The 24,847-nt window shown below is 52.2% G+C and overlaps 8 protein-coding genes across 8 annotated transcripts; 3 read left to right on the forward strand and 5 right to left on the reverse strand.

The window, feature by feature from the left end:
• Positions 1-2,176: 2,176 nt before the first annotated feature.
• On the forward strand, positions 2,177-7,582 carry LAESUDRAFT_642161 (glycosyltransferase family 48 protein; the record flags this gene model as incomplete). Its single annotated transcript, XM_040903716.1, has 10 exons — positions 2,177-2,257; positions 2,311-2,928; positions 2,985-3,974; positions 4,031-5,714; positions 5,766-5,945; positions 5,995-6,836; positions 6,887-7,217; positions 7,277-7,350; positions 7,406-7,469; positions 7,527-7,582. 10 exons carry the CDS (start codon positions 2,177-2,179, stop codon positions 7,580-7,582), a joined length of 4,920 nt encoding a protein of 1,639 aa, XP_040769100.1.
• A 298-nt stretch (positions 7,583-7,880) lies between these two features.
• Positions 7,881-9,176, reverse strand: LAESUDRAFT_809302 (uncharacterized protein; the record flags this gene model as incomplete). The annotated part of the gene is made up of 2 exons (XM_040914131.1): positions 8,015-9,176; positions 7,881-7,964 (listed from the first exon to the last, which is right to left on the reverse strand). The coding sequence occupies exons 1-2, from the start codon at positions 9,041-9,043 to the stop codon at positions 7,881-7,883; spliced, it is 1,113 nt and encodes a 370-aa protein (XP_040769101.1). The 5' UTR covers positions 9,044-9,176.
• A 415-nt stretch (positions 9,177-9,591) lies between these two features.
• On the forward strand, positions 9,592-13,158 carry LAESUDRAFT_734232 (uncharacterized protein; the record flags this gene model as incomplete). The annotated part of the gene is made up of 6 exons (XM_040910492.1): positions 9,592-9,648; positions 9,700-9,744; positions 9,796-9,917; positions 9,974-10,011; positions 10,065-10,325; positions 10,373-13,158. The coding sequence occupies 6 exons, from the start codon at positions 9,592-9,594 to the stop codon at positions 13,156-13,158; spliced, it is 3,309 nt and encodes a 1,102-aa protein (XP_040769102.1).
• Positions 13,159-13,383: 225 nt separating this feature from the next.
• Positions 13,384-14,515, reverse strand: LAESUDRAFT_734233 (DnaJ-domain-containing protein; the record flags this gene model as incomplete). The annotated part of the gene is made up of 2 exons (XM_040910493.1): positions 13,384-14,087; positions 14,134-14,515. The coding sequence occupies 2 exons, from the start codon at positions 14,513-14,515 to the stop codon at positions 13,384-13,386; spliced, it is 1,086 nt and encodes a 361-aa protein (XP_040769103.1).
• A 319-nt stretch (positions 14,516-14,834) lies between these two features.
• On the reverse strand, positions 14,835-16,735 carry LAESUDRAFT_642880 (uncharacterized protein; the record flags this gene model as incomplete). Its single annotated transcript, XM_040903752.1, has 14 exons — positions 14,835-14,905; positions 14,973-15,116; positions 15,177-15,254; positions 15,374-15,420; positions 15,470-15,588; positions 15,647-15,723; positions 15,781-15,824; positions 15,878-16,002; positions 16,060-16,154; positions 16,207-16,277; positions 16,327-16,364; positions 16,416-16,460; positions 16,518-16,585; positions 16,681-16,735. The coding sequence occupies 14 exons, from the start codon at positions 16,733-16,735 to the stop codon at positions 14,835-14,837; spliced, it is 1,077 nt and encodes a 358-aa protein (XP_040769104.1).
• A 259-nt stretch (positions 16,736-16,994) lies between these two features.
• On the reverse strand, positions 16,995-19,475 carry LAESUDRAFT_266497 (SET domain-containing protein). Its single transcript, XM_040901782.1, has 6 exons — positions 18,944-19,475; positions 18,853-18,890; positions 18,429-18,794; positions 18,263-18,368; positions 17,787-18,207; positions 16,995-17,721 (listed from the first exon to the last, which is right to left on the reverse strand). The coding sequence occupies exons 1-6, from the start codon at positions 19,080-19,082 to the stop codon at positions 17,343-17,345; spliced, it is 1,449 nt and encodes a 482-aa protein (XP_040769105.1). The 5' UTR covers positions 19,083-19,475; the 3' UTR covers positions 16,995-17,342.
• LAESUDRAFT_720591 (NAD-P-binding protein) lies at positions 19,106-20,743 on the forward strand. The gene is made up of 9 exons (XM_040907846.1): positions 19,106-19,247; positions 19,318-19,475; positions 19,533-19,556; positions 19,609-19,810; positions 19,867-19,989; positions 20,043-20,093; positions 20,145-20,267; positions 20,318-20,401; positions 20,456-20,743. The coding sequence occupies exons 2-9, from the start codon at positions 19,401-19,403 to the stop codon at positions 20,584-20,586; spliced, it is 813 nt and encodes a 270-aa protein (XP_040769106.1). The 5' UTR covers positions 19,106-19,247; positions 19,318-19,400; the 3' UTR covers positions 20,587-20,743.
• Positions 20,629-24,808, reverse strand: LAESUDRAFT_720592 (uncharacterized protein). Its single transcript, XM_040907847.1, has 4 exons — positions 24,461-24,808; positions 22,426-24,407; positions 21,123-22,373; positions 20,629-21,063 (listed from the first exon to the last, which is right to left on the reverse strand). The coding sequence occupies exons 1-4, from the start codon at positions 24,747-24,749 to the stop codon at positions 20,863-20,865; spliced, it is 3,723 nt and encodes a 1,240-aa protein (XP_040769107.1). The 5' UTR covers positions 24,750-24,808; the 3' UTR covers positions 20,629-20,862.
• Between the last annotated feature and the right edge of the window lie 39 nt (positions 24,809-24,847).

Consider the following 24,847-nt stretch of genomic DNA (forward strand, 5'->3'; position numbering starts at 1 on the left):
AGATTGATATCATGTCCCGCTCAATTCGGCGCCCACTGTTTTAAGGTATCACTTACAAGGTCGTTTAATTACAATTCCAGTAAGGAGAACAGTATAACCCTTCGGGAAAGGCCACCGCCTGTACGCATCTTTGCATTTACAGCTTTCCGAGATATTTTTATAAAACAGGCATGTAAACTACGTTCCTCTCTGCGGGCACGTTTTCTGATTTTGATGTACACATGTCACATACCCACTCGCACTATGCACACGATGCGAGTAGTGCGCCGCAGCGCACGAGTTCGATCCGAACAGAAGTTGAGCCCATTCAATCCCTGGCGCTAAGCTCTAAACGGACAGCCATTGGATTTGGGTTAGTGGAGACCGTCATTTCAACGCAGTAAGGCTATGTTCGTGAAGCAAGTTTTCCAACCTGTAATAGATTCTGATATTTGCCGTTCCACGCTCGCACTGCCTGTCGACTGCGCCTTGGCCTTTTGGGGCAGAGGAGATCCTACGTGCTATTACTCCTTCGTCAAGCGTGCGCGTTTACCGTCACTGACGAATTGAATAGTCGAACTGGCGGCAAACAGGGGCAGCTGCGCTGATCCGCGGAAATTTTCCAGCAATGGTGAAATGATACTCCACGCGCCGTTATGCTGTGGTATGTGACGAGTGTTATTCGAAGAACGATTGGTAGGAGAACAACAGGCGAAGCCTCCCATATTAGCCGAGAGCTTCTTCCGCGGGCCACGAGGCGCGATATGGACACCGATCCGGAACAGCTAGCTATAAACGAGGGCGTGGTTTCGCATGAACGAGTGCGAACAGCAATGCTAAACCGGACCTTGTCCGCATAGAACCGACTATTAATCTTTGAAAGGGCTTTAGGCAGATGGACAGTACTATACATGAGAGATACGCGGTTGATCGGGATGCAGTTTGGCCACGGAGCGGGGTTTGTATTGTGTGTGACAACACAGCGTGTTCCGCAGAGTAATAAGTTCTGAGACATGAGGCCGGGTGGATCATCCCAGCCAGCTCAGAGCGACCCACGCAGCGACGACGCCACAGAGGACGGCGACCACGACAGTGAGACGACAGAAACGACATCCCGCATACCAGCGAGCGCTTCCACCACCCGAGCCAAAGCAACGCGTTCCCACGCGTGGCTGTACGCAAAAGCAGCAACCTTCCTCGAGACAACACCATCACGACTGTCGACCTTCGTCTTCCCTTTTCTTCTTCCTCTCTCTCTCCTTTTGACCCAACACTAGCCTGTTGCTGGTCGTTCCGCTCCTTACTGACCATCGTTGTCACCCAATACCCGCGGCACCTCCTCAGTCGCCGACCCATCCATGGCCGCTCCAGGATATGGACCGCCCAATCCGCAGAACTCCTTCGTCCAGCAAGTCTCTCCTTACGGCCCAACCGTACGGCAATATCCACAAGACCCAGACGGCGATGACTATGCCAGCCGTAACGCAAGCAGCGTTCCCTTGACCAACGCTGCCTACTATGATTCTCAGGCCAATTCCAAATGTGCGTAATTGCTCTGATCGACACATGACATGCCCAGCGGGGCGCCGGGCAACGTACATTGCCTACGCATGCATCTGAATGGGTCAGGCCATACAGTTCGTCCATGAGTGGTACACTGTGTAGCGGGTCTGTCGTTCTCAGTGATTTGGCGGTCTATCAAAGGTCTGAATTGCAGTTCTCCGCTTCTCAGCGGGGTTGTACTGTGGGCCTTACGAGCCGTATTTGTTGTGCACTAGAATGTGGATATCAGCCAGATATACCCGCCACAACTGCGAAAAACCTATGTGACATCTTGATGACGGGCCACTGGTACGCGGTCGAGCGAGCTACCATGTTAGGTGGCGGAACATGCTGGGAAATGGCGTAGCCTAACGCGTCTTCAGGGTACTAGGATTGACCGAGGACCCTGTGCTCTTCGTGCATGCATGTACCGCCATGGCAAATCTGTCTCTGGATCCTGGTCAACATCGATACTGACTTCTCATCATCAGCTGCGACCAACAGCGTCGAGTCTGTTGACCAGTATGGACGCCCTTACAGTGCTTCCGTCGACTCCCGCATGAGCAGCAGCACTGTCGCTGGATACGGTCCATTCGCGGATATTCCCGGTTCCCATGAGCCGTATCCCGCTTGGTCTTCGGATCGTGACATACCCATGTCCGCAGAGGAGATCGAAGATATCTTTCTGGACCTCGCGCAGAAATTTGGCTTCCAACGCGACTCCATGCGTAACATGGTGAGAGAACTGTGTGACGTTCCTTTATGGTAGTATGTTGACCTGCTGTGCAGTATGACTTCTTGATGACGTTGCTCGACTCTCGTGCATCGCGCATGTCGCCGAATCAAGCTCTCATAACCGTGCATGCGGATTACATCGGAGGGCATCATGCCAATTACCGCAAATGGTATTTCGCAGCGCAGCTCAACCTGGACGACGCAGTCGGACAAGCGCAGAATCCGGGGTTGCAACGTCTCAAAAGCGTTAAAGGAAAGGTGCAAACAGCAGGTACCAAGTCACTTGACAATGCTCTCAGTAGATGGCGCAACGCGATGCACAATATGAGCCAGTATGATCGCCTTCGGCAGGTCGCTCTCTACCTGTTGTGCTGGGCAGAAGCAGGCAATGTCAGGTTCACGCCTGAGTGCTTATGCTTCATCTTCAAGTGCGCGGACGATTACTACCGCAGCCCGGAATGTCAGGGTAGGGTTGACCCCGTTCCGGAGGGTCTTTATCTGGAGAGCATTATCAAGCCGATCTATCTGTTCATGCGTGACCAGGGTTACGAAGTGGTCGATGGGAAGTTTGTGAGGAGGGAAAGGGACCATAACGAGATCATCGGCTATGATGACATCAACCAGTTGTTTTGGTATCCTGAAGGCCTTGCGAAGATAATCTTAGACGACAATGTAGGTGGAAACATCTTTTCATCGCTACTACCGCGCTCATACGGTCATCTTGTTAGACGCGACTTCTTGATATCCCCCCGGCGCAACGTTTCATGAAGCTTGGCAAAGTGGCTTGGAACAGAGTGTTTTTCAAGACGTTCTATGAGAAGCGGTCCTTGGCGCATCTTTTGATCAACTTCAATCGGATATGGATTCTGCACATTGCGGTGTACTTCTTCTACACTGCGTTCAACTCACCGGCGGTGTACACGGCATCTGGCAAGAGTCGGCCATCCGCAGCGATGTCGTGGTCGGCTACAGCTCTCGGTGGTGCCGTTGCGACCTCCATCATGATTGCCGCCACTTTGGCCGAGTTTTCTTTCACGCCTACGTCCTGGAATAACGCATCACATCTGACAACTAGACTCTGCTTCTTGCTGATCGTTCTCGCCCTGACTGGTGGTCCTACCATCTACGTTGCTATTGTGGATGATTCGGCATCCAACATCCCTCTCATTGTCGGTATCGTCCAGTTCTTTGTATCCGTTGTGGCCACGATGGCCTTCGGTATCATCCCCTCTGGCCGGATGTTCGGTGATCGCGTAGCAGGGAAATCCCGGAAATTCATGGCATCGCAGACTTTCACTGCATCCTACCCCGAGTTGAAGACCAGTGCTCGCGCTGCTTCCATCATCATCTGGCTCCTCGTCTTCGGATGCAAGTATTTCGAGTCTTACTTCTTCTTGACATCATCCTTCTCCAGTCCCATATCCACAATGGCACGACGTAAAGTGTCAGGTTGCGACGACAAACTATTCGGGACTGCCCTGTGTTCCAACCAGGTCATTTTCTCGCTCGCTATCATGTACGTGATGGACCTCGTGCTATTCTTCCTGGACACGTACCTTTGGTACATTGTCTGGGTTGTCGTGTTCAGTGTCTGTCGCTCCTTCTACCTTGGGCTTTCTATCTGGACGCCATGGAAGGAGGTGTACACCAGAATGCCGAAGAGGATATATGCGAAGCTGCTTGCTACCGGTGACATGGAGGTGAAGTATAAACCTAAGGTGTGCTTCTGTGTTTATGACGCCGCACGCGCTCCATGTACTGAGAACGATAACAGGTCCTTGTTTCGCAAGTCTGGAATGCAATCATTATTTCCATGTATCGCGAGCATCTGCTGTCGATTCATCATGTCCAGCGCCTTCTTTACCATCAGGTGGATGGTCCTGATGGCCGACGTGTTCTCCGTGCACCGCCGTTCTTCACACATAACACCGGAAACGAGAGTGACTTCTTCCCTGCGGGAGGAGAAGCGGAACGTCGGATTTCGTTCTTTGCATCATCCCTGACGACCGCTTTCCCTGATCCTCTCGCAGTCGAATCCATGCCTTCGTTCACTGTCCTTGTACCTCACTATTCCGAGAAGATCTTGCTCAGTTTGCGTGAGATTATCAGGGAAGAGGATCAGAATACTCGCGTTACGCTGCTCGAGTACCTGAAGCAGCTCCATCCGGTGGAGTGGGATAATTTCGTCAAGGACACTAAGATCCTCGCCGAGGAAAACTCCGCCACAAACTCTCTTGATGGGCACGAATCGAACGAAAAGCATGATAGCCGTACAGATGATCTTCCCTTCTACTGCATCGGCTTCAAGACCGCGGCTCCAGAATATACTCTTCGTACGCGCATTTGGGCCTCCTTGCGCGCGCAGACCCTCTATCGCACAGTCTCCGGCATGATGAACTACTCGAAGGCCATCAAGCTTCTGTACCGTGTCGAGAATCCTCAAATGGTGCAGCGGTTTGCCGGCAACACGGATAGACTCGAGCAAGAGTTAGAGCGCATGGCGAGACGAAAGTTCAAATTCACGATATCCATGCAGCGGTATGCTAAGTTCAACAAGGAGGAGTTGGAGAACGCCGAATTCCTGTTGCGCGCTTACCCCGACCTTCAGATCGCCTATCTTGACGAGGTGGCAGGGCCGAAGGGGTCGGATCCGCGACTGTATTCCGTACTTATTGACGGCCATTCTGAGATCGATGAAACCACGGGCAAAAGGAAACCCAAATTCCGTATAGAGCTCCCTGGAAACCCCATTCTCGGTGACGGCAAGTCAGATAACCAGAACCACGCCATCATCTTCTATCGAGGCGAGTATCTTCAGCTCATCGATGCCAACCAGGACAATTATCTGGAGGAATGTATCAAGATTCGGAACATTCTGGGCGAATTTGAGGAATATTCCATTTCTGGTCAAAGTCCTTATGCTCAATGGGGCCATCAAGAGTTCAAAAAGTCGCCCGTTGCCATCGTCGGTACTCGAGAGTATATTTTCTCGGAGAATATCGGTGTCTTAGGTGACATCGCTGCTGGAAAAGAGCAGACATTCGGTACCATGACTCCTCGCGTCCTCGCATGGATCGGTGGCAAGTTGCACTATGGACATCCTGACTTTTTGAATGCGACATTCATGGCGACTCGTGGTGGCGTATCGAAAGCGCAAAAAGGTCTGCATCTCAACGAGGATATCTTCGCCGGTATGAATGCTATTGGCCGCGGTGGTCGCATCAAACATTCCGAGTACTACCAATGTGGTAAAGGTCGTGACCTCGGCTTCGGTACTATCCTCAACTTCCAGACCAAACTTGGAACGGGTATGGGTGAGCAGATGCTCAGTCGGGAGTATTACTATCTTGGAACCCAGCTCCCTCTCGATCGTTTCCTAACGTTCTACTATGGGCATCCTGGATTCCACATCAACAACATCCTTGTTATGACTTCTGTTCAAATCTTCATGGTTGTCTGTAAGTCCCATCTAGGTTCGTATCAACCGCTTTTACTGATTGCCATTCCAGTGCTATATATCGGTACACTGAACAAGGAGCTTTTGATTTGCAACCTGGATGTGGATGGGAACATTATTAGTGGACAAGGCAACTGTTACAATCTCGTTCCTGTCTTCGATTGGGTCAAGCGCTGCATTCTATCCATCTTCATCGTCTTCTTTATTGCTTTCTTACCATTGTTCCTGCAAGGTAAGGTGATCGTTATGCCGATTTGTTCCGGACTGACTATGTGGTATAGAGCTGCTTGAACGAGGGACTGGCATGGCGTTGGTTCGTCTCGGAAAACAATTTTTGTCTCTCTCTCCCATCTTCGAAGTATTCTCAACACGAATCTACTCGCAGTCAATTCTCAGCAACTTGACATTTGGTGGTGCTCGCTACATAGCGACCGGACGTGGTTTTGCGACTACTCGCATTTCCTTCACCATCCTCTACTCACGTTTCGCAGGGCCAAGCATCTATATGGGCATGCGCAACATTCTTCTCCTCTTGTATGCAACAATGGCCCTCTGGACCCCATATCTGATCTACTTCTGGTTCTCGGTGCTGTCACTCTGCATCGCACCGTTCGTGTTCAACCCTCACCAGTTCAACTATCCTGACTTCATCATTGATTACCGGGAGTTCCTTCGCTGGATGTCCCGAGGAAATTCTCGGACCAAGGCCAGTAGTTGGTATGGATATTGCCGGCTGTCGCGTACAATGATCACCGGCTACAAGAAGAAGAAACTCGGCCATCCATCGGAGAAGCTGTCTGGAGACGTACCCCGCGCGAGATGGAGGACTGTCCTCTTGTCCGAGATTATATGGCCCATTTGTGTGGCGATAATCTTCGTGAATGCGTACATGTTTGTCAAGTCGTTCCCGACAGCGGGTGCGGAGAACCCAAGCCCCCTTATCCGAATTATCGTCATCTCAGTTGGGCCTGTTGTGTGGAACGCGGCCATGCTGCTTGCACTATTCTTTATTTCCTTGTTCTTGGGTCCTGTGATGGCCGGTTGGACCAAATTTGCTTCCATCATGGCTGCCATTGCGCATTTCCTCGCTTTACTTGGTTTACTTGCGTTCTTCGAGTTCTTCGTGCGTATTCCGAATTTCATTTATTTCACCGGACTGATTTCGTCAAATAGTGGTTCCTGGAACTTTGGAATGCCTCACACGCGGTCCTGGGAATTATATCTATCGTCGCTGTCCAGCGCGCTATTCAGAAGATTCTGATCTCTGTCTTCCTGTCTCGTGAATACAAGCACGACGAGACGAACCGCGCATGGTGGTCCGGAAAATGGTACGGTAGGGGTCTGGGCAGTTCCGCATTCTCGCAGCCCGCGAGAGAGTTCATTGTCAAGATCGTGGAGATGTCCCTCTGGAGCTCCGACTTCTTGTTGGGCCACATATTGCTCATTGTCTTGACGCCGCCGACGCTGATACCTTTCGTGGACAAGCTGCACTCGACGATGATGTGTAAGTCTCCTTTTGTTCATCTTCACGCACCTTCCTGACTGTTGTTCTCGTCCTCGCAGTCTGGCTGCGACCATCGAAGCAGATTCGCCCACCGCTGTTCTCCACGAAGCAGAAGAGGCAGCGGCGCTGGATTGTATGTCCTCCACGTGTACTTATTCTGCGCGGATCACTGAGTGTCTGTTCTACAGGTGTTTAAATACACTCTCCTGTTCATTGTCGTGGTGTCGTTGCTTGCGGCGATGATTGTTCTTCGTACGTAAGCTTCTACTGTTGGAGCGTAAATGAATCTGACCCGTGCCCATCAACTAGCTGTGGTGTTCCACGACCGTCTCACTCTGAGCTGTTCGATCTGCCAGAACATTTAGTTCTTTTCTGATGTCACTTCTCCAAGAACTTTGGACCTCTCTGATGCGCCTGCAGAGCTGTCAATAGACATTCACTGTACATTCACATACTTACTCAGTCTACCTGTAATATCATAGACTCGGGCATATTTGCGCTCCCAGGCTTACGACAATCTATACTGTAGAGGTCAAGTTGGATAGCGTCTCATATACGTAAGCTGAACATAGGTGTTCGAAGGTAGAGGTCATGGGAAAGCGTGGCTAACCTATGCGGGCTACAGAATTCGCATTACAGGAACAAGGGGTGCCAACTACATCCCTAATTAATTGAAATAGTCGAAAACACAGAACGCCGCACCGATTGACCTTGGGCGTTGGTGCTCTCGCCTTGCTGTGACCGTCGCTATGATGCGCGTAAGCCCACTGATGAACTGAATCTTTAGATAGACTTACCCGTATCGCGTTGGTCGACTTGCGCATCTCGTCGAGTACTTTCGTGTTCCGGGATCCAATGCGATTCTCCTTGTCGTTGAGGATGGCAAGCGCCTCGCGTTTCTTGTAAAGCTCCAGTTCATCTTGCGTCTTTTTGAGGACGATCTGCAGATCCTGGACGATTGCTGAAGTTGATCCTCTGGCGAACGTATGCATCACTTTCTTCAGCTCGTCAACCTCCTTCTGCAGGGCGTCGAAGTGATCGAAAATGGCCATGGCTATCTCCTGCATATCTTGAGCGTCCGCGATCTTCTCCTGCCACATCTGTGCCTCGACGTTTATTTGCTTCTCGAGCGCCAATTTGGCTTGCAGCAAAAGGGCATTCTCTGTCAGAAGCGAGTTCGCCCTGTCGTCCGCTCGCCGAGCCTTGGCTTCCATATCACGCCGGAGCCCTTTTTCATTCTCCAATGCTATCATGGCAGCATCTACGCAGTCATTGATGTGTTTGACCGGATTGCGCGCGACACTTTCGAGGTGCGTCAGCTTGAGGGTCAAGTCGTTGTTCTGCTCTAGAAGGCTCTGAATTTCGCGCCTGAGGTCGTTCTCTGCACTCTGACGGGCATCCTGCTCTTCTTGCATCTTATCCATCACTGAAGTGAGCTGTTCCACGCGCTCGAACAGGCCGACAGAGATCACGTCCTCAAGTTTGGTCAATTGCGTGAACGCGTTGTCGCCGTCGAAGCACGGTCCCTCGAAAGGCTTTTGGAGCGGAGGAGAGGCTGTCAGAGTGCGTAGACTGTCTTCTGAGGTAGTCGTGGAAACGAGTGGCTTCCGCAAGGCGAAGGGGTAGGCAGGGGTAGGCGATGAGCACCAGCCGAGTTCTTGAGACTCAGAGTACACACGGCTCAAACGGTATAAAGAAGAAGCAGGACTTGACAGAAGAGACGGTATGGAATGGGACATTTGCAAAGTTGTCTGGTTGAGGGTGCTGCGCTTGCCGAGGCGGAACTTCGAAGTAGACATCGTAACCGGCGCTGGAAGGATAGACATAGTCCGACGCAGAAAGCAGGCGAGAGCAGCAGCGTTAGATCAGGTTGCGAAGGAGTAGAGAAAGCAGGGATGGTACACAATACTGATCGCCGCTGCACGCCTTAGCTAGCCCAGGACGGTTAGGAGGTTGACTGTTGACTCCAAGTCAGCCGTCCAAAGATCTTGAGGTTCTGACCAGCTGAATCAAGACCAGACATGCCATCGACGGTATGGAATGGGTGCTTCATCATCACGCTCTATAGCAGGGTACCTCGCATAAGCTCGATTGTACCGAATTGCAGCAGTAGGGTAATACAGAAATGCACATGGCCGGCAAGCACGCCCACGGATTGAGATCAAGCGCACCTCGGAATATGGAGAACGCTTGTCGGTGATTGCCTGGGATGCGTGCGCTTTCGTCGCAGAAAGCACTGAGAGACGTATTCTAGCGCAAGTACTGTGCAGGTCGGTGGCTGAAAGGAGATCTAGATCATCAGCCACGATCGTGTATGCGTCTCCACCCTCTGCTTGGCTACGAGCCATCGCTCCTCTAAGCTCCTTGCTGCTTGATGGATTATTTCTCGAAATTCTTGAGGCAGAGTATACAAGCAAGTCCTAAGATCGAGGTGTGCGTGGATTTTTGAGAACAGCGTCCAGTAGCTCAGCGATAACGCCAGGTCGACCATGCTCTGGAATTCCACAGATCATGGATGCTCATTAAGGTGAGTGGTACTAAACAAGCCCTCCAAATCCATTGTCTCATCTACTTTCAGAATACTTTGACTGAACCAGACGAACGACAATTGTCGCGAGGTATCAAGTCGACTGATGTGCCGGTACACTTGCAGTCCATGGTCGATGCTCTCGTGTGGGAGTCAAACAGGACCGAAGAAGGGTGTGTAGGATAGCATGACTGCAGGGTCTCACTGGGTCTCACATGCCGGCCTCCAGAGCCACAGGTGCTTGCCTCGAATACCTTCTAAAGAATGGTGAGGTGTCCTTCACCTGAAACCCGTCTTAACATCTTATTTGAACATGCAAGACGTGTTGGGGACGCTTGTCAAACTCAGCGAGGCAGATCGTCCATTCGGCGCTCAAGCTGAGGTGCTCCGGGCTGTCCAGAATATGGTAGTCCTTCTCGATGAACAATTTCTAGTACACTCTGCTGTACACAAGGCTGTCCTCCGTCTACTCAGGAACTGTGTTGGAGACGATATTCAAGAGCAGCTTGATGGCCGTAACAAAGTGATGGGTGCTGCAGGTAATGCAGTCAGAAGTCGACCTTCAGAGTATGAGGAGGACTGTACGTTGTTTCATGCGTCAGATGATAATATCTAACATGAATCGCAGTGGTCAATCTTCTGTGTATCCTTTGTAGCAGGATACGGACGTATCGGGAGCTGCTCATGATATTTTTCCACGATAAGCACTGGTATAGGCCTGAGCCGTTGTTTGCTGTGGAGGAGGATGACGAGGAAGATGAGGAAGATGAGAGGGAGGGCAACGGGCAACAGCTTTCCGCGGAATTAACGGATGTGCGGCCCTCTGCAGACGTCGCGAAGACGCATCGGACGTCGTCACCATCTCCTTCTGAAGACACATCAAATTCGGGCCACGCTTCCTCCACGACGAAGAAACCAGAGTATGAGTTTCTCCTGTTCAACTATCTGCTCCGGTTCGTTCACCGAGAAGGGCGTATTGGCGACTTCGCACGTGCAGGACTCCTCTTCCTCATGGATGTTGCAATGTCTCCCGGAGGATCAGCACGCAAGTCTGTTGAAGACGGCCTATCGTCATCGACCTCATCGGACACGATACATCCGGATCCCACCGTAGACGCTGCGCTTGCACTTGCCGAGTACATCATCGATGGAGATTTCTCTGAGGTCCTCGCCGCAGGAGTTTCCGCAGTATACTCGTTGCTTCCTCGGAAACTGGAGATACGTTCCGCGCCGCCTACGGAGTCTGCCCCTGGAGGTGGGATGGTGCTTGGCAGCACACTCGCAGAGGTGACCGAGGAAGAGAAGGGTAGACTCGAGGCTACAAGGGAGAAGAACCGTGCCATGGGTATAGAGGAGTCGTCAAACCCGGACTTCAAAGCACGCCTCGACCACTTCCTTAAACTCCTGGAGTTCCTGCAGGACGTGCTGCGTCGAAACGTCGTCCATGAACCTGTGGACGACAACGTGGAACCTTCAGCGCTCGTGGGTTCAGCGATCGTACAGTGCATCCTGGATGCCATGCGGCGCGTCTTCCTGGAGAATGTTCTCTACCCCTCCATTCTCGAGTGTTCGGATGCTGATGGGAGTGCTGTTGCTGTCATGTCTTACATCGAGATCATGATTCGCACGCTTGAGAACGGCCAGCTGGCGGACCTCTTGATAGACTTCCTCATGAGCGAGGACAACAGCGAAATGCCTCGAAACAGAGTTCGTCATCAGACACTCAATCTGTCAGGTGATGCCCCTCCAATATCAAGGTCTGCAGGTGTGGTCGACAAGGAGACGAAGTCACGGAGGAGGAGAAGCGCGGCAATGGTACTCTTGGAGATGGAGGCGCCCAATTCGAGGCGGCAGTCGGAATACTTCACGTCCATGGGCCGGTTCACGCTCAAGGACCTACTCCTAAGTAGCCTGCGATCCAAATCGCAGCCTACCGCCACTTCCGCGCTTCAGCTGCTGCAATCGCTGCTTCTACACTACTGCACGTTGTGCGTTGATAGACTACTCATTGTCATTCCCGACCCTCTCGCCACTAGCTTCCCCGAACCCCCTGCGATCGAACCGTCCCCAGAAGAGAGACCATCACCCACCGTAAGTGATGATGGCGATGACGATGACGAGACGTTCGAATTCCCCAGCTTTCAAGACGGTCTCAAAGTTACGACAAGCAACCCGATCATCGTGGCCCCCACAGGTTTTGTGCAACCAGACACCACCTATTGGACCCATGAGCGTGAGATGGGCTTGTATCTCACTTTAGTCTCGCGAGTCGATCCCCACCACAACGAGGATGCCTTCAGCACGGGATACGACCATTATCTGCGGGATGCTTTGTTCTCAATAGAAAGCCAGTTGTGTTTCCAGCAAGATATCGAACCGAGGGCGCGAGCAAAGCTGAAGCATCGCCTGAATCCCAACGATCCCGTGCTTTCGCTCGTGCTCGAATCGTTGCGGAAATTCTTCGCCAATACGCCCGAGATGAACATGGCGTTGACAGGTGTACTGGCCACACTCGCACTATGTCCGGACCGTTCCCTGGCAGGTTGGCTGACGTTTGCGCCGAAGGCAGCTGCTTCCTCTCCAGTTGGGCCGGATAGTCTCTCTGTGTATGGCGACGATGGGGATGACCGGTCCATGGACTTCCGGATAGAAGAGAAGCTCGCATCAGATTCGCATTTCCTCCCTGCCTCCAGTATCGATGACCAGTCACGTCCCGTGGTTCACTCTGTCTTCCATGGGCTCGTTTCGCAGTTGGAACGGTACAGGCAAATGGTTGAGAAGTTTGACCAATACCTATTGGAGCGGCGGCAAGGCCTGCTCTTCTCGGAAAACCTGACGGACGCGTTGACGCTCGCGCTGGACTTCGACGCGAATGTCTCACCGAAGACGAGTATCTCCCTCAGCCCAAGCGCGGCTGCAACAGAGTCCAGCACACTTCGCCTGAAACCGAGGTCGAAGTCTGCATCTTCCTCACTCGTGTCGTTCCTCACTCCCAAAAAGAAGCCCGCTAAGTCTCCAGTCGCGGAGGCCACCCCTCCCCCGCGGGGTGCAGACAAGACTGTTGAAGCCAGTCCCTTCGGTCCTCATTACCAGATGACCGGCGCTATTATCGTCGAGCCGTTCGCTGCTCCGGCTCCTTCTTCAGGGCCGTGGACACCCGAACGATCCCGCAAATACAACGCTGACGACGAGGATGTGCTCGCTTCTTTCGGGCAGTGGGGAGAAGGTCGGTCCGACGCAGAAGGCAATGCGGCCAGGGAGGATGAGGAAGAGGAAGAGCAGACGAAACCGGCGACCGTCACGTTGTCGCGTCTATTAGATAATGTGGTAATTCTGGAGGAGTCCATCAAGGAACTGGTGGCAATCATTCATGCGCGACGCAGCCTCGGGATCGACTCTATACGCTATCTGTAGATTCTGCAGTGTACATTCATACGGACAGGTTGGATCTCTGCTCAATACACATGGGTTACTATGGGAAGCCAGTATAAGGAAGTTACACGAGACTATAATAATCACACTAAGGATATACATAAGGGGATCAACGCAAGGGGAGGTTTGGGGGGTGTGCATAGGTCGGGTAGGGCTGGTATATGAGTTTCATTGAGAGAGAGCGCACTGGTGTTGATATCCCATCCATCACCTTCGTGACTTCTTTGAGGAAGAACGTGTCTTTGCGGCCTTCGTAGAGCCAGCATCGGCGGATGATTTCGCCTTGTCACCGAAAAGCGTTTGCTGAAGTTTCGCAAACTCTTCGTCGTCTATCTCCGGAAGCTGTACACCACCCTTCTTCAACTTCTTCTTGGGTGACGCCTGGACATCGTCCTCATCGTCCTGCTCCTGGATCCGTCTCTTTCCTTTCTTCCCCTTGGCTTGCGGTTTAGCATACTTCGCAGCGAGGCTGTCGAAGAATCCGTCCATATTGTTCTTTCTCTTCACAATGATGGCCTGCAGAGCAGAATGGTCCTCCCCATCGTCCTCGTCCGCTTCCTCCTCCTCCTGTTCTTTGCTGGCCTTGGCCTTTCCCCTGCTCTTCCTCGTGCTTGGCTTCGCATTGCCGTAGAACTCATCCCAGACCCCCAGCTCCTTTGCCAGCTCTTCCGCTTCTTTGGCCTCCTTTTGACCCTGTTTCGTGCGGACGAGCTTCGCCTTCTCATCCTTGACACTCGATTCCCACAGAGGGAGCGAAGATAGTTCGCCTTTATGGATGAGGCCAGAAATGATGACAATGAACCGCGCTTCGTCATCGTATGTTGAATGCGGGATATGTTTCATGATTTCGGCTATTGAGCCTTGGTTCTCGCTGTATGCTTTCTTGATGTCCGCGACCTCTTCCACAGAGCCTGATAGAGATGAGATGATATTAAAGATCACAGTCGTTAAGATCACCTTGATACTCCTTCTTCAGCTCATCAAGCTTCTCCTTCGTGACGCGATCGAACAAATCCTCGAAGTAGGCTTCCCAGCCGTCTTCGGGTGAGAGCTCAAAGCCCTCATCCGTCCTTCCCATACGGTCATATCTGCTCCTCTTCTTTTCATCCGAGAGTACGGCATACGCAAAGCCGATCTGCTGAAACTTGAGAGACAGCTCCTCCTTCTGCGAGTCACTCGCAGTGGCGTGTTTGTCGGGATGGTGGGCCAGAGCTAGACGGCGGTACGACTTCTTGATATCTTCAGGCTTTGCGTCATGGGGCACTGCAAGTACTTCATATAGATCAACGGATTCAGCATCTGGAAAGAAGTGCGAGATGGGATCCGGGCGGTCATCCATGGTGGGTTCAGCGTGGAAGGAAGGAGTGAACGCGCGCCGCGACGCGTTTAACTACGAAACGCGCCCCACGTGACCCGACTCCGTCGTGCGCGTCTCAGGAAGCGCCCAATCACACCGGTTTCATTCTGATTGGCGAAGATCACACAAGGCGTAACTTGGCTTAATCAATGCAAGGTTTTTACATGGTATATAGTTTACGACCCATTAGGGAACACATAGCCGCCTCAAGGTAGTCGTGAAGTAAGAGTATCAGCATGATGTCCGTCCAGCAGCCCAATCAGATGTAGCAATGGATATAGTACAATCACACAGTGAGAGATTACTCTATTGTTATTCGGGGTTCCACAGGTGCACCACCGGTGTAGGAGGACTTGCGATCAGTTAATTCTCCTGATGGGCGGAGGAAGGACGATAAGTACCGACGCCTCCAAGTAATACCTTAATGAGATTGGTTTACCGAATAAGTTCTCTCTCAATTGGACGGCAACAGGCTTGTAGTACTGACCACGGTTCTTTGAATCGTGCAGGCCCTTGTCAAAGTCCGCGAAGCACCGCACGCCCACAGCGAATGTCGCAAAGATCAGTAACGACGCCACAACGGCTGCAAAGAACCCGTGTCAAGCATTCCGTGACATTGATGAGGATCTCTAGATGGACATACTGAAGACGGTGAGCGTGGCTCGTGTTGAGATATATTCGTCTTCTGAATCGGGCTCATAGAAGCGCACAAGCTTATAGACTGCAAAGCTATGCATGAGGGGAAAAGCAGACACGGCGGTCAAGGTGGTGCTCACTGACTGATGAGCAAGAAAGAGAGTCAGCAGCATGCCCAAACCAGAGTATCCGGAAATCGCTCACAGTAAACCTGAGCGGCCAGCATCAGCACTAAGGAGATGGACATTAACCTAGAAGGTCGCAAGTCAGACATTTACATCTCCTAATTATGAGGCTCACGATTTGATCTCGCGCTGTACGGCGACACCCGCGATCGCCAACAATATCAAAACCACGGGAATAGCAGCGATCGTGAGCCCGAATTCAGCCGTGTTCTCTTGCAAGACCACGATGAGTAGCTGTATGTTTCAGCTGAATAATGCATACATGAGAGGGGGGTAAAATCGCATAACTTACTTGCATGGTGACTCCAACGAAGATGAAAAAATCGAATTTGAGAAGGCAAATCATGATCTGGTAGTATTCATACATTGCTACAAGGAGAACGTCAGCGAATACCGGATGTCACGATATATCCACCTGCTACTCACTCCTCATAGCAGGATTGGCGCCGACAATGTGGAAGATTGCCCAGCTATACCAGTCGATGAGATCCGGGCTCGATGCAACTACCGTGAAGACACGCACCCGAATTCGTGGTATAATTCTCTGAAGTAGTAGATCAACGCAATCCACGAGACACCGATTATGATGGGCGGGACAATCAGAAATGGCTCGATTTTTCGCCACAATGTGCCCACCCCACCGCCATTCTACACAGATCATGGTCATTGTCACATCTTACAAAATCAAATATTTGGCATACGGACCACAAATGGGTCTGCGCCAGGCCCGGAGTATACCAATGCAGTGTGGGTCTCGTGTATTTGGAGGGAAGCCATGACAATCATTGCTGCGTGAAAGGCTGGCCAAATATCAGCCACTGGGCCAATTGATGCACATAATCCAGTGCGTACATAGAATGCCAATCAATTGAATGACATTTCGCAACCTCAATGCGTCAAGTGCCATGAAGAGCTCGAAGAGCCTAAGCAGCTGTCAGACTACCATCTGCTGTTGATCACGGCCTAACTCACTCCGCCAGAATGAACAGAGCCAAATAACATGGCAGCGTCTTCCCGAAGAAACGTCAGTACAAATATGAGACTCTAACTCGGGTACTCACTTTGTATCTGCCATTTTGACTCTCAAACTCCACATGTTCTTCCACCTATATTTTATCATAATAAGTTGCTTGAGAGCCAGTGTGAGTGTAAAGGAACTCAACCAATCTGAAGGTGATCGAGACCATCACGAGCACCACAACCGCCTCTATACGTACAGTCAGAAGAGTGGCTCGCAATGATTTATCGAGCACGCACGTAGGCAAACTGTCAAGCGGATATGAAATCTCATCAAATAGGGCGCGCAGGCAGGTTCTCAGCACGTACTGGTGCCAATGAAGGCCCGTTGGGATCTCGTACTCAAGAGTGGCTCGGGAGCCATGATTACCCAATGACAGGCAGCGGATGAGTATGGGACGGGACGTCCTCGATTCTCAAAGTGCACGACGAAGCCAGCGGTGAAGACACCAGAACGAGGAACTTGTTCGAGCCAGCCAGCCTTTTGTATGTCGTGAAGCGATGCAGGAACCCGTGGTTTGAGCGCTGAGCGCTCACTGTTCCGCCCGAAACGTAGCAGTGATTACGTAAACGACTGGTTGTAGCACCGACCGCACCGCCCAAACATCGCCTTACAGATACTATCACGGTCTTGTCTCCTTGTACATGTGGGGTCTGGCAATTCGTCTATTTGGATTCCGTCCCCCCTTGAGCTATGTGCGTCAGCATCGTCGCCCGTGCCGAGTCTGGTACTCACTGCCTCGCCGTTGAATGACCAGTCGAGCCTATAATTGGCCCTGAGGCCCGATCCAACGTGACGCATGGCGGCGCTCATGGCTTCTCGCTAGGAAGCAATTGGTGCTTCGCTTGCACCTCGCGGTACACGTTATGCATATTTTGCTCCTGGCTTACCGAATGGCGCATTCGCGATTACCGTCTCGGTGACACATGATGATATAACAGATTGCAGACTGTTTATGATATGCGACGAGTTAAAACTCTTCTCCAGCCTGTACGCTACGTTTCACAGCGGCCGCAATCTCAAGTTCCTCTCGCCATAAGCACAGTATATTCCCTCTCGCCCACTCGTAGCAGCCGTCGCCATGGTCAAGATTGCTGCTTGCATCGCGTAAGCCAGTCTTAGCCCTCTTTGCCAAGTTGTCGCAGATGCCAAGAAGAGATTGCCTCCAACGAATCTCGTTTTCTGCGGAGATTATATCACGATGGCCGTTTACTACGTCTTTCCAGGGTCGTATCAAGTTGTCTTGCACGGAGAAATGCGAATCTTCCATAAGGTGGTAGAGGCGCAAAGCTGTGATGAGGCGGTACGAAGGATGCGCAGGAGGAGGAGCCGAGTCAAGTGTCCATTCACTGTAAATGCGGTTATACGTTGATTTAGCACAGCACACATGCATCTAATACGTATAATTGCATACCCCCAATACCCCTCGTCTTCAAGGATCGTCCTGAGCGGACGTCCAAATCGGCTATTTGAGAAAAGGTCCTCTACAAGATCTTGCACGTCGATCTCCCCGCGAAAACCGCCAGTGACTATTTCAGTCGGTTGGAAAGGGACCACAAAGCCATACTCGACAAAGAGCGTCCTGTTTGCATGTCCGCCGTATCTCAGGAACAACTGCTGTCCCTGCTCAATGCCGTTGTCATCAGAGCAACGGAAAATGAAGTCGTCCGGGTTTCCTCGAGTGCTGGAAGGGGCTTTTGATCTTTCCGGCATCACAGGAATAACCTGTGAGTTGTTTGAACAATGATTGGCGAAGTCAAGGACTGGACAAAGCGTCAGGTGGTCTTCGGTACAGCTCGGATGTCTCACAGGATAGTAGATGCAGCGTGAATTTACTGTGTTCGAATTGGTCAGGGTCGGATGGCAGCCGCGGGCTCACAAAATAACCACCATTAAGCCAAGCCCACAGGTAGTCCATAACGAACGCGTTTCCACCCATCGATCCCGAAGAGAAACCCGGACGCGAGGACTGGGCCGCTGGTTGAGGGTATTTGCGCTGTGTGAAGTCATGTTAACCCACGGCAGTCTGTCTTTACCATAAGGAGATACAACATACCAAATGTATGCGCACAGCTCTCTGATCCAGTTCAAAGCGGTTGTACAAGCTAGTCAGTGCTGCCGTGACACTCGGTGGGAGAGTTTCTAGCAGCAGTGTTTCTGGCATCTGTGGCTGCGATTGCTTCGACTTGACGAGCCAGCTTAGAGGGTGGCTATCGAAGTTTCGTGGCATCGTTGAGATGTACGGCCCGAATGCTGGGTCCAGAGAGTCCTCATCCTCGCGAGGTTTATGTAAGAAGAGATGCAGCGAAATAAGTTGTGTAGCTGTCAGCATTTGTCCCCGCCTCGAGGAGATATACATGGGGCCGAGTGTGTCAACATTGATGAGAGCCTTCGCAGGAATAGTGAAGAGAGTAGTTGAGGGCTATCTTCTCTCCATTAGTGGCTTAGAACTGAATGTGAAGCTCGAAAACATATCTTACCAGACAGCTCTTCGAAGCGAAAAGACCTCTCCCTGCACCTATACAACCCAACGTAAGGTCGTGTCGACTGATCGTATCGAGGACGGCATACCTTCGACACTCCCATATTTGACGAGCATTCGCTCTGTTCCAATATCCGTCCCGTGCGCATCCCTTAGCCAGCATAGCAGACGGTGCCAGCGTTGATCGTCGGAAAAAGCATCGTCGTGCGAGTAGTTCGTCTCAGCCATGGCGCGTTTACACCAGCCACCATCGCGTTATCTTGTCTGAAATCGTCGGGCTGCCGCCGGGGACGTTGTTCACCTGGTGTGTAACGTAGAGTAATCCACAGAGGTGCCTTTTGAGCAGACTTTGTGAGCTACAAGGGTCCCGGAACTCGCAGCACGCAATGCACGGTGAGCATTCGTTGGTCCGCCAAGAGGCACATGCGCATCCGGGATGATCACTGATAGGGCCCTCTAAAAGTGACTCGCCTGCGGCTCCCCTTCTTCCCACAGGCCTTGCAGCTACATAGGCGTATCGTCAAAGCAGCCATCTCTTGTCGCAGAATGTCAGTCTTCAACGCAACTCGCTTGGTCGGCAAGACCGTGCTCATCACGGGCGCTAGCGCGGGTATCGGAGCGGTGAGAGAACATTTCCGTGATGGGTTGACGGCAGTCTAAGTGCAGTGTCGACGTTAGGCGACTGCGATCTTGTTTGCAAAGGTGCGTGCAGGCTTTTGGTGTCCTGGCAACCTCACACCTATCGTACGTACAGGCTGGATCTAACGTGATCCTATGTGCTCGTCGCACGGACGCCCTGCAGAAGGTAGCGGAAGCGTGCACGACGGCATACAAGGAGTCCGGCCTGCGGCAAGGAGGAAAGGTGGCCACCGTCAAGCTTGATGTCTCGGACAAGAAGCAGGTCGCGTCACTCTTCGACCAGGTACCGGCCGAGTTGCACAATGTCGACGTCCTCGGTGAGCGACCTGAACCCATAATTGTACCTCCGCTGTCTAATGAGTGTTCTGGCTAGTCAACAATGCTGGCTATGTTCTCGGAACGGAGCGTGTTGGCGACATTGCAGATGCTGACATCGAGGGCATGTTCGCGACCAACGTCCTGGGTCTCATCTCCGTGACTCAGCTGCTCATCAAGGGTGCATAACATGCTTACCGTATGCGTTTGAGTCGTTGAACCTTGTTGGCTTAGGCTTCAAGGCACGAAAGTCCGGTCATGTCATCAACCTCGGCTCGGTAGCAGGTGCTTTGATAGCGCGGCTAAGTATTCGCATTTGATGCTCATTCGTTTCAGGCAGGGAACCCTACGCTGGAGGCAGCATCTACTGCGCTACTAAGCACGCCGTCCGAGCGTTCACCAACGCCCTGATGAAAGAGGTTGTGGACACTGCGATCAGGGTGACTGAAATTCAACCCGGTAAGTCCTCAGGATCACCAAGCTTCTGTTTATTGAATGCACGATTGTAGGTATGGTTGAGACTGAATTCTCTGTCGTGCGCTTCCGTGGAGACAAAGCTGCTGCAGACAAAGTCTACGAAGGTCTTCAGCCATGTGAGCGCGCACTATATTCATCCCTTTCATCGCAGAATGGTAACCCTTCGATAGTGACTGCCGAGGACATCGCGGAGGAGATCGTGTGGGCTGCATCGCGGCCACCACATGTCAACATAGCTGAAGTATTCGTGCTCCCTGTGAACCAGGCCTCCCCGACCATTAACTACAGGGGCGGAAAGTAAGTAGCTGAACTCTGCATAATGCATACTGATTCCATGATGCTCGAAGACTGTGAAGTGGTCATGAGGTGTTTCTGTAGCGAAAACCATGATATCATTGTAAATGGTATATTACGACGCGTTCCAACAATGACAGCCGAGTCTGCGACAGATTGGTGAGATACAGCTAATAAGGTACACACTAGCTTCAGACAAAGGAGAGGATGCGAGGGATAGTTTCCCTAACAACATCACAGACATGCCACGGTATTGTGCATGTTCATTCTACATATATGAACATCAGCTTTTGGACTTCTTGCTTCTGGTCTTGGAAGGTTTCGCTGTGGACGTCGAAGATGAGGCGGCGTTGTCAGTTTCAAGTAGCTCAGCCTCTTCGTCATCATCATAAACGAATTTCTTGATGATAATTTCCTCACGGACAAGAGTCGGCAAAGGCGTATCAGCATCTAGCACGTTACCGAGTATATCTAGTCGCATCGTCTCGATATATGTCCGCCATCAATGATGAAGAAGCTATCCAGTGGACAGGATCAACTCACCTTGGCAGTCTGAGCCAGACATCCCCGCCTGGTCACGTCAACCTTCGGCTTCCTCGGCTTGAGAGGACTATCGTCCAGATAAACAGTCTTTGCAAGTCCTCTGTCCCACTTCACCCTCTTATCCTCTTTCGGTTCAATAACATCCTCCAGCTTCTGCCGCTTCGACTGATGCTCGGCTCGCGGCGGCGTGACATAATCTTCTTCATCCCCAGGACCGCGACGATGTTTAGAGGGAATGTCGTCTTCGTCTACATCAATCGCACTTGAGCCGTTAATATCGGATTCTTCGTGGGGTACTGTTTCAGCGCTGCCACCGTCTCCCGACAGTCGCAAAGCTCTGCGCTGCGCGCGCTCTCGCCTCTCTTGAGCCTTGAGTTGCTTCTGCCGTTCGAGAGTCGTACGCACTTTCGTGGTCGGACTCTCTGGCCTCTTGCCCTCTTTGCGAACGACCTCTGTCTGTATGATCGCGACGTGCTGTTCATTCTTCTTGGTATTCAAGCCGGTGAGAGTCTTCAGCGCCAAAGCACTCATACCTACAAAAGCGGCAGGTTCGGCAGGTATTGTAGGCTTGCGGCGGGGCGCTCTCGAACGTACGGCCGCAGTTCCTGGTGCGGCCACATCAGATTTCGCGTCAGCGGATGTACGGCGCGAACGCGATGAGCGGCGTCTATCAGAGGGACTGATGTCCTCGTCGATGGCAGACGGCGGAGAGTGTGTCGCGTTTCCATGCAACAACGCGCCAGATCGAGATACTTCATCAGAAGGGCCATGTAACATACCAACACGGGCAGGACGTGCGGAGGAATGCTCATCGGCAATGGACTCGGTCGGAGAATGATTCTCTGATGGTTTCGAGTTTCCGTCGTTCGCCGGACTCTTCGTTGCAACAGGTCGCTTCCAATCTGGCACCTTGCGCATCATGATAGGAGCCTGTGGCTTCTGAATGCCGGTTTGTTTGTGATGTGCTTGCTTCGAGGCGCCCAACGTTGAATTTGTTCCGGCTTTGCGACTCTGAGAGAGCATGCGTGGGACGACCTTGTCTATAAGTACGATAGGCTGTGCTCCGGGCGGAGATGCGACAGATGGGCCGTCACGCTTTCTCTTCAAAGAATTAAGGACTGGGTTCTCCATAGAGGCAGCATTTGTGAGAGAGCGAGAAGCCGGGCGCTCTGGTGTCCGAGGCGCCGTCCTTGGGTTGTCTTCCTCAGAGCTACTTGAGCTTCCAACTTGAACAACACGTTGAGAGTGTAACTGTATTCGCTGTCTGTTAGATGCTATAGGCTAGTTAAGTTCGTGGACGTACAGCATGCGGGCCCATTGATGAAGCTGTCTTAGCTGTGCTTGCTCCAGTTGCACGTCTGGGGGTAATCCTCGGCTTTGTTTGGATGCCTGGTGGCGTCAGTTTAGGCCTTGCGTAAGGCTTGACACCTGGCCTAGGAATTTTGCTGCCTGCTCCCGCCGACGGCTGTCTTAGATTAGCTTGAGGTTTCTGTGGCTGTAGATCGGGGTCCTCGTCTTCTTCTGGTACGGTAGGCGGTATACGGCCAGAAGAAGCGACGACAGGGAACGGCAATACTGCACGAGCCTTCCTTTCCTGAGAACTGCTACCTGTCTGACCGTTATCAGGCACCAAGACAGAGGACGTTGCAACAAGACCGTCTCTGCGTGCCAATGCAGCAAGCGTTTGAGGTCTGAGGGGTTCAGCAGACCCACTTCTGACACGCACAGTGGCCGATGGGCGAGGCTCAACAGAACAACTACGTGCTCGATCTTTGAAAGATGCTCCAAGAGGAGAGGCGGGGCGAAAAGGAGCCTTACCCTTGTTCTGAGAAACATGAGGGAGTTCTCGCCTCCCCACGGGCTGTTCGTGTTGTGGCCGTGCCCTTAGTACAGGAACACGCTTAGCGGGACTGCGGTTGGGATCATTAAGATCGGGTCTTCTAAATACAGGCGTGCTCGTCGCGCCACCACTTGCACTGACATCGACGTCGAAATCGCTTGACTTGCTGAACCTTAATGGTCGCTTTCGAGGAGAGAACGTGCCTTGAGCAACTGCCTGTGAGATGGGAACGCGACGCGCAGGCGTGCGATTTAGATCGGCAGGCCTTGGTGGCGTCGATGGCGGCGCGCTGGGTGGATGGTGAATGTCGAGAGCAGAAGCTCGTGGTGGAGTCCGCGGATTGGGAGGCATGGATGTTGGCCGAGTGAGTTCTGACATTAATGCTTGGTCCTCTATCACAGTGTGGTCCGCGCGCTGGTCTCTAGCTTGCAACGCGGTAGGCAACAGCTGATCGAGCAACCCAGCTGGGGCACGCGACGAAGAGCCTAGCTCGTGATGTGCCTTCGAAAGCTGCACTGCCCTCGTATTTCTCTCGGGAGACGATAGGACGGTGGGTGCTTGCTCCTCAGAAGCTTTGACGACGTTTACGTCGACACCTGGCAAAGCATCCCCAGTTTGATTCTTTTTCTTGATGCGTAGAGCCACAGGCGTCGTTAGCAATAACGGAGTATTGAAGGGCCCTGCTTGATCCATGCCAGCCACTCTATCGCTGGTGAGCAGCGAAGCCTTGTCAGGGGTGATGCTCTGTTGAGGGCGGGTGGAACGTCGCACAGGTGTCCGTGGCTCAGGTTGCGGCTCAGCGGGTTGTTCCAGGATAGGTCCTGGCTTTTCCAGTTCGACACTGCCACCTTTGATGGCATCTGCAACTTGGGCTTCCTCCTCCATGGAAGGTACGGACGCGACAACTGGCTCAACATCTGGCTCTGGGATTGGGGGATTCTGCAAAGGCTCGGGGGAGATCGAAACAACGTTAAAATCGATGATGTCCGCCATCTGAACTTCCTCCCCTACAGAAGATCTGCTTTCGCCAGCGGCAGAGGGAGCAGCATCATCTGGCTCGACGTCTCGGAGCGGCACAGTTTGCACGGGCTGAGGGGAAATTGAAAGCAAGTCGTCGACATTCGTCGCGTGAGGCGCTAGATCACGAGTAGAAGGTGATGTGGAATGCACAGGCAAGGACGGCTGATTCTGGCGCGGGAGGGCAGAGACCGCAGAGAATGACGTATCAAAGACAATCAGATCCGGCTGTGAGATATCTGCGTATGGATTCATTTGCTCTTCGATGTGAGGGGGACTGTGACTCAAAAGCATGGTGGCACCGTTGGCGGGTGAGTCAAACACATCCACCAAAAGATCGAGCTCTGCTTGCACTGGAGGAAGGGAAGGCGGAGGAGACGGATTGCTATGGGCTTGCAAGATCTTGCTGACCAGAGCAATAGATGGCTCTGTTTGGTGTTCTAGCGGTTTGTTCGCACAGGCTCAAGAACTACAAACGTACCGTCTGGTAATGGATCATCGTTCGTGGGTAAAGGCTCGCTCTCTCCAGATTCCATGGCAGGTTGTATTTCTTCCTCAAGGCGCTCGGGGGTCGTGTCAGGAGCAGACGAAGGGTCAACCAACCTTTTCACGGGTGTGTCGAACTGCAGACCAGCGTATTTCCTCTCCGGAGACTGAAGCGGTCCGAAATACACTCTCGCCGACTCTGTGTTGACTGCATCAGAGTCGTCACTGGAAGTCGAGTGTGGTGAATGCATTCCGCCGAAATCGAGGAGAACATCTTCAGACATGGCGCAAACGAAGTGATAAGCGGAGGGCGGGAAGGAGACTACACGCCTGCAAGCAGACGCGTGGAGCGGGGAGCAAGGGCGAGCGCCCGTTGACCTCG

This window comes from Laetiporus sulphureus (genome assembly GCF_001632365.1).
Source record: "Laetiporus sulphureus 93-53 unplaced genomic scaffold LAESUscaffold_3, whole genome shotgun sequence".
Lineage (NCBI taxonomy): Eukaryota > Fungi > Basidiomycota > Agaricomycetes > Polyporales > Laetiporaceae > Laetiporus > Laetiporus sulphureus.